Source organism: Diaphorina citri, unplaced genomic scaffold (assembly GCF_000475195.1).
Source record: "Diaphorina citri unplaced genomic scaffold, Diaci psyllid genome assembly version 1.1 scaffold602, whole genome shotgun sequence".
Lineage (NCBI taxonomy): Eukaryota > Metazoa > Arthropoda > Insecta > Hemiptera > Psyllidae > Diaphorina > Diaphorina citri.
The window spans coordinates 39708-48198 of record NW_007378036.1 but is presented as its reverse complement, the minus strand read 5'-3'; the positions used below and the strand labels follow the sequence as shown (position 1 = coordinate 48198).

General features: G+C 37.9%; 1 protein-coding gene across 1 annotated transcript in view; it reads right to left on the bottom strand.

Moving 5' to 3' along the window:
• Nucleotides 1-8491, bottom strand: part of LOC103510462 — a 29806-nt gene that overhangs the window by 14741 nt on the left and 6574 nt on the right. The window contains exons 3-7 of the mRNA XM_026824496.1: nt 4047-4399; nt 3556-3684; nt 2762-2966; nt 1146-1278; nt 2-160 (exon numbers count right to left, since the gene is read on the bottom strand). Of these exons, the coding sequence (XP_026680297.1) occupies nt 2-160; nt 1146-1278; nt 2762-2966; nt 3556-3684; nt 4047-4399 (979 nt within the window). The remainder of the gene's footprint in view (nt 1; nt 161-1145; nt 1279-2761; nt 2967-3555; nt 3685-4046; nt 4400-8491) is intronic.

Sequence of the window (8491 nt, the reverse complement as noted above, 5' to 3'; positions counted from 1 at the left end):
GTGAGTCCAGCATGATGGAAGCCCACGCCGAATGAAATACTTCGCTTCAAAGCCATGTCCAGACCCGCAGGACATTGCGTTAACTGTTGTATAACATCTGATAGAGTGTTGGGATCCAGGAGACTGCGTAGTGTACTTGCCATGTCTGTGTTACTCAAGCCTGGGGGGGGAAACGAATAACTTTCTGAAAGTGGAGGACAAAGACTAGAAGACCGCCACGGTAGAGGAGGAGAACTATCGATAGTCGGCGCCATCGATAGTTATCGATAGTTTTTGTTTATTACATATTTTCCTTGTTTCTAAAGGTCTTATCCCTCAAAAAGACCTAACCTAATCTTATTTAAAGAAAATTATTAACTGTACATACGTATTAATTTAGGTCACATGGTTTTATTTCAACATTTTTTTTTTAACAAAATATAGGTACCTATATACAAAAAAGCTTGAACAAAAAGTAGTAAGGACAACTTAGACTTACTTGGAACTTAGACCTACTTAGAACTTAGGCTGGTATTATAAAATGTCACTGAAACTGACACTTGAAAAAAAATTCCATTGGATAGTGAACTTGTGTTCATAACACAAGTCCCCTATCCAACGGATTTTTTTTTTTTTTTTTTTTCAGATAGTGAACTTTGTTTCATAACCAAAGGCCCCCATCCAACGGATTTTTTTTTTTTTTTTTTTTTCAAGTATCATTTTTAATGACATTTTATAATACCAGGCTTAGTATATTTAGATAGTTTGCATATAAGGCTGACTAGGTATTTGCATAGACTTTTCACTTCTAAAACGACCAAAACAAATGAAAAATGTACAGAGAAAAAACTATCGAAAACTATCGATAGTCAAGCCTCAACTATCGATAGCGTTCGATAGTCATCTATCGATAGTTCTCCTCCTCTACGCCACGGTGGTATCTGGGAAAATACGTTCTGTCAATTCGATGTGCATTCAACTTGGTGACAATAACTGAGCTGGTTTAATAGAATCCCAGTAAAAAGGCGATGTTTCGAAGCCTGATAAGACCTTGTCAGTTAGAGAGCTGCTGTCTCATAAAAAAAATCCTACCTAAGATTTTTCGTAGCTTTCAAATAAAGGAAGCCCAATTTTCCACTCAGGGCGGGGAACACTGACTTACTTACCCATCTTTTTTATGAGAGCTGAAATTTTAATCGCCAGGGTTTCACACCAATTTTTCGTCGGGCAAAATATGAGGACGGAGTGAGAGTTCAAAATACTATCCAGACACAGGTACATGACGTCTTCATTAGATCCCTGTAATGTAAAAAAAAATATGTATACTGTAGAAAATTGGATTTTATTAGAGAATGCTATCTAAACGTACCTAGAGAATAGAGAACGCACCTTCCAAGAAAGCCGTTCCGAAAACAAACCGGCATAAAATTCGCGACGGGCGGGAATCGAACCCGCAATTTAGCGCTTACAAAGCAGACAAGCTACCCTCCAAAAGCTAACTAGACTGGCGAAACTTATATTTAATAGGTAGAATTTTGTATTTTTAACTAGGCTGGCGAAACTTATATTTAATAAGTAGAATTTTGTATTTCTAACTGGGCTGGCGAAACCTATATTTACTTAATAGGTAGAATTTTGTATTTCTAACTAGGCTGGTGAAACTTATGTTTAATAGGTGGAATTTTGTATTTCTAACTAGGCTGGCGAAACTTATATTTAATAGGTAGAATTTTGTATTTCTAACTAGGCTGGTGAAACTTATGTTTAATAGGTAGAATTTTGTATTTCTAACTAGACTGAAATTTTAATCGCCAGGGTTTCACACCAATTTTTCGTCGGGCAAAATATGAGGACGGAGTGAGAGTTCAAAATACTATCCAGACAAAGGTACATGACGTCTTCATTAGATCCCTGTAATGTAAAAAAATGTATGTATAGGTACTGTAGAAAAGTGTGTGTGTTTTTATTTTTATTATTTTTGAGGGAACCTTCTAAGGTCTTATTGTCCCAAAAGCAAGGAGAGAAGGAAGACAGGATAGGAGAAAGAAAGTCGTTCCGAGAACCTCATTTTTTACACTACCAGGATGAGACTGAAAAGTCCCTTTAAGAGAATGAACCTTCGGAGAAAGGCAGCCGTTCCGAGAACGAACCGGCATAAAATTCGCGACGGGTGGGAATCGATCCGCGACGTAGCACTTACAAAGCAGAAGAGCTACCATCCAAAAGCTAACTAGACTGGCTATGTTTAATAGGTTGAATTTTGTATTTCTAACTAGACTGGCGAAACTTATGTTTAATAGGTAGAATTTTGTATTCCTAACTAGGCTGATGAAACTTATATTTAATAGGTAGAATTTTGTATTTCTAACTAGGCTGGTGAAACTTATATTTAATAGGTAGAATTTTGTATTTCTAACTATGCTAGCGAAACTTATATTTAATAGGTAGAATTTTGTACTTCTAACTAGGCTGATGAAACTTATATTTAATAGGTAGAATTTTGTATTTCTAACTAGGCTGGTGAAACTTATGTTTAATAGGTGGAATTTTGTATTTCTAACTAGGCTGGCGAAACTTATGTTTAATAGGTTGAATTTTGTATTTCTAACTAGGCTGGCGAAACTTATGTTTAATAGGTTGAATTTTGTATTTCTAACTAGGCTGGTGAAACTTATGTTTAATAGGTAGAATTTTGTATTTTGAACTAGACTGGCGAAACATACATTTAATAGGTTGAATTTTGGATTTAACTAGGCTGGCGCATGGCGTGTCAAATACTTACTTGTAAATCTAGCAACGATTTCAGCTGATACCCGGCTCTCATGTCAGGCAGTGTAAACACCTGTGAGTTCAGAACTATATGTTCCACCAATGGAATGGGTCGAAATGTGGTGTAAAACAGGATGGCGTCCAACCAGTTAGCCAGTACGTTGAGATTGGGAAGTGTAGCTGACATTCCTACCAGTTGTATTTGTACGTCCTTATTCCTGAACAGGGAGACAAAAAGTTGAAAGAAGAGATGAACAACATTTGAAAATAATACCTAAGAACAATATTTGAAAATAATAATTCTTCTTCGCCTTTTCCCATTTCAGATGGTCGGCCGTTTGTCGCGGCCTCTCAATCAGCTTTAGAGTGATCACTTTGAGGCCAACTGGTTTTGGCTAAAACAAAATTTTCCGAGTGGGATGCCCTTTGCTATTGATATAGCATGAGGAAATTTGGACTAGTCTACTCCCTGTTTATAGTCTCCTAGCTAGACGCTGATCTACTCTCTGTTTATAGTCCCTGACAATAATAATATAAAAACCCTTTTTCATAGACCTCCAGCCTAGTTAGCTTAGTTGGTGGCGCGTCTGCCTTGTAAGCGCTAGGCCGCGGGTTCGATTCCCGCCCAGGGCGGATTTTATCCTGATGGGATAATCATAGACCTTCTAATATTGTACCTGTGTTGCAAAGCAAATTTCTCTCCCAATTTTCTTCTCAACTCACAGCAAATTTTTAAACTTCTTTCTAACTAGTTCTAGCTCTATTAACAATTTCTTCTCCCTAAAAAGGAAAAGAAAATGTACGTACCTGTGTTGCATATATTTGAGTTTAGTGAGTAATAACTCGAGTAGGTATCCTCTTGCAGGATCTCCCAACATATGTAGTTCATCCACTACAATACACCCAAGAACACCTAGCTTGTTCTCTTCTATTAACCTGAAACATGAGATGTAGACATAATAGAGATAAACCTTAGAAGTAATACAGAGACAAAGTTTCCAAGTGACTTTTTACTTTCTATTACACCAGCCTAGTTAGCTTGGAGGTAATACATCTGCCTTGTAAGCTCTAGGTCACCGGTTTGATTCTTGCCCATGCCGTATTTCATCCTAGTAAAAGATGCAATGTACACTAGTGAAACTTGTTTCACAAAACCCATACCTAAGGTTAACAGGTTAACACAGAGCAGTGCACACTGGTGAAACCGAGTTTCATGAACCTGTGAATTGACATATGGAACATATTTCATGAAACGCATTTCACTAGTGTGCACCCAAGATATTTTTTGCCATTCTTACCTGTTAATGATACCATTAGCTTTCTCAATAGTGGCTATCATAACATTCACCATCTTGACACCTCCAGGGGGCGAATAGCTGCCCATCCACCCATCCACTTTGATGCCAACTCCCTTGTAGAGCTTCTGAAAATAGTGCACCTTCTCTCGAACAACCGAGACAAATGGTAAAATAAACAACACTTTCTTTTTTCTTTCCAGTACGGTTTTCATCATGAGAATTTCAGCTACCATGGTTTTCCCCGCAGAGGTTGGAGCTGTGTAGACTAGATTCCTTCCCGCCAAGACACCATCCTTGGTGAGACACTCGACTTGCCAGGGAAACATTTCATGTATGCCCTTCTCGGCATATCCCTGGAGAAGCAAATAATAAGGAAATAAGTTGTGGAATGAAAGGAATGTGTTTTGAGTTTTGACTTGATGATTTTGCATTTATTTCACAATAAATCTCTCTTTTTTTTAGATGGTTTAAGCCGGGTTGTAGTTGTGCACATGTTACTACTAACGAGAACACTGATAGAGTCTATGGTTTCATGATGAGCTTGATCATCCGATGTTTCCATTTCATTCTTGGGTAACGCTTCGATATCCTTCTTGAACAGGTGATCTTTGTTTTCTGCTTTATTTTCTTCAGAAGGCAGATGGTTGTTACTTCTATGGGTTTTTGTTTTGACACTTTCACTAAACAAGTGGACTTTACTGTCTTCAGAAGACAGATGCCTGTTACTTCTATTGCCTACGGTTTTAACATCTCTTTTCCTGTCAACCAAATGAACTTTGTTATCTTCTGGTAGATTTCTGTTACTCCTTGTAATACAAGTATCTGATTTGAACCTTTTAGATGGTTCAATATCTTCATCACTGCTAGAATTCTCTATAGTTAGGTTACTTCTATTGCCTACGGTTTTAACATCTCTTTTCCTGTCAACCAAATGAACTTTGTTATCTTCTGGTAGATTTCTGTTACTCCTTGCAATACAAGTATCTGATTTGAACCTTTTAGATGGTTCAATATCTTCATCACTGGAATTCTCTATAGTTAGACCCTCATCATCGGTTGCTTTTGAAATTCCCTGTCGTTTTTGGTGCGTTTTAGTTCTCGATGTTTGTAGATTACTCAATTTCATACTCTGTGTCTTGCTGCTTTGTTGTACTGTTACAAAGTTTGTTTGAATTTCTTCATCCGTGATGAAATCCTTACTTGAGCTTGACTTCAATTCAGAACGAACATTTCGTTTGGTAGTCCCTTGGTAATGCGGACTGTTGCAGGCTCTGCAGCATGCCTTTGTTACAGGCGTATTTGGCAGCCACCTGTGTAGGGAGAGAAAATATTGTAACTTGAAGCAAAATAATAGTTGCATTTTGGCAGGCTCTGCAGCATGCCTTTGTTACAGGCGTATTTGGCAGCCACCTGTGTAGGGAGAGAAAATATTGTAACTTGTAGCAAAATAATAGTTGTATTTTGCCAGCCTGGTTCGCTTGGAATGTAGAACGCCTGCCTTGTAACTCTTGTAAGCACTAAGTCGCAGGTTCGATCCCGCTTGAGGTGAACATCATCCCATTTTATCCTAAAGGATTTTATCTTTATCCTAAACAGATAAGTTTCCTTTTCGGAACGGCCCACTTTCTCCTATCCTATCGTCCTTCTTTCTCCTATTTCGGGACGATAAGACTTCCGTTGTTCATAATTCAGAGATTGGCAATAACTTTTGTCAATTTATATTGGATTTTCTCATAAACCTCTTGAAAAAAACATCATAAGCTGACAGCCTAAAATAAAACAGTTATTATAACGATTGAAAGGGATATATTTACCTCAGTTAGGCTCATCTCATTAACAATATCCTGTAGAGCCAAGGCGGTATAGAATCTCTTGAACACAGACAGGACCTTACGACCAGCCGGTGATTTAGCATAGGATGGCTTGACTAAGATCTTGTGTAGAAACTCCACCTGCACAATATTGTCTATCATAGCAGGAATGCCTTTGTTTTCTTTGTCAAATCGACCCGTGGGTTGTCTTTTGTTAGTGCGGCTAGTGTTTTTAGATTTTACGTCAAATCGACCCGTGGGTTGTCTTTTGTTAGTGCGGCTAGTGTTTTTAGATTTTATGTCTTTGGTATCTTTAGAGCTTTGGAACTTCATGTTGACACTACCTTTATGCTTTATTTCTGTAATATCTTCTAATTCTATGTCCATACTTTCCTCGAAATTCAAGTTGATACTATTTTTACATTGTTTGTTTATAGTGTTTTTGGACATTGCTTTTTTGATTTCTTTGGACTCTTCTTCTTTAGTTTTATGCTTTATTTCTGTAATATCTTCTAATTCTATGTCCATACTTTCCTCGAAATTCAAGTTGATACTATTTTTACATTGTTTGTTTTTAGTGTTTTTGGGCATTGCTTTTTTGATTTCTTTGGACTCTTCTTCTTTAGAATCTTCAGCTTCCGAGGGTTTACTGTTATTTGATTTTAAATCTTTAGTATCTTTATTCGTGAATTTATCATGTGAAATAGTGCCTTCAACTTCTTTAGATGTAGAGTCTGAATCTTTACTATCTTCAAGTGTACTGTTTTCGCTATCATTAGATTTGACGTCTTTATCATCTAATATGTTTTTAATTTCTTTAGATTCTGTGCCTGATTTATTCTTCTGAGTGATTCTACTAGCTTTTGCTCTTCGCGTTTCACGAGGTTCATTATATTCATCATTACTCTCTTCATTAGCAGACGGCTTTTCACCAAAGTTGAGTGCTCTCTCTATGGCAGATATGTTTGGAAACTGGGATTCGAACCCAAGAGAGGGTCTTGATTTCGGGGTTGTACTTGGGTTTCCAAATTTGCTTACAGAAGTAGAAGCACTTGGGGGTTTAAGCTTGTTTGCAGAAGTACAAATAACGATTGGAACTTTTGTGTTATTGATGGATCCGTGTGATATACTTGAATCAATAACTGTTGAGTCTTCATTGGGTGAATCTAAATAGGGTTCTTCCTTTCTCTTATCTTTACACACTGGAATCATTGCATCTACGTGATTTACGTTGGAATGTAGAACGCCTGCCTTGTAACTCTTGTAAGCACTAAGTCGCAGGTTCGATCCCGCTTGAGGTGAACATCATCCCATTTTATACTAAAGGATTTTATCTTTATCCTAAACAGATAAGTTTCCTTTTCGGAATGGCCCACTTTCTCCTATCCTGTCGTCCTTCTTTCTATTTCGGGACGATAAGACTTCCGTTGTTCATAATTCAAAGATTGGCAATAACTTTTGTCAATTTATATTGGATTGGCTCAAGAACCTCTTGAAAAAAACATATCATAAGCTGACAGCCTAGAATAAAACAGTTATTATAACGATTGAAAGGGATATATTTACCTCAGTTAGGCTCATCTCATTAACAATGGATCATTTAAGACCGGTTTTAGCGTCACCTATGTTAAGCTACGCCGAGAAAGGCCAATAAATGGATGGGTGACTTAAACATTATATTGTCAGAGTGAGGTCTACAGAGGAGGACTACCCTCGCATTACTTACACTCTACAATGTCTCTCTCATTAATGGTGAGTCCAGCATGATGGAAGCCCACGCCGAATGAAATACTTCGCTTCAAAGCCATGTCCAGACCAGCAGGACATTGCGTTAACTGTTGTATAACAAGAGGAGGACTACCCTCTCATTACTTACACTCCACAATGTCTCTCTCATTAATTTTCTTATGAAAATCTGCTGTATGACAATAGCTGTATTTCTTACTATGAGAATAGGCGATATTGTTTCTAATTGGTGATACCGAATAAAATCAAAATATTTTATCCAATGCAAAAAGCGCACAAATAAGATCTAATTTAGGATAGCGCGTCTCCACTGTGAGCGTTAGGTCGCAGATTCGATTTCCGCCCGGGGCGGATTTTATTCTACAGGGGTTCGTTCTTGGAACGGCTGGCTTTCTCCTATCCTACCCTCCTTCTCTTCGGTTTCGGGACGATAAGACCTTAGCAGTTAAAGTTCCCGCTATTAAACCTCTTGAAAAAAAAAGATCTTTTTTTTTTAATTTAATATTCTATTACTATGAATCAGTTGGTTTGTCCAGCGACAATTTTAATTACATTTCACAAAAATGTTCACGACAGTTTGCTAAACTCTCTGTCCTAATAAACCTTTGGGTCAGCTCCTATGGCGTAGTAGTGGTCACTGCACTCGCCTTGCACGCGGGAGACCCGGGTTCGATTCCCGGCGGGGTCAAGAAATTTGTATCATGCAAATGATTGATTCCGTGACTGAATGTTGCGGGGCCCACTCAGCCTCGTGAGGAAAATGAGTAGCTATGGCATGTAAATGCGCATATAGCGACCGGTGCCAGCATGGTAGGTAAACATTGGATTTTAGGATTATTGAGATATTGGGAAAATCCTACAATGCTGCAGTGAGCACCAAAGTTGTGA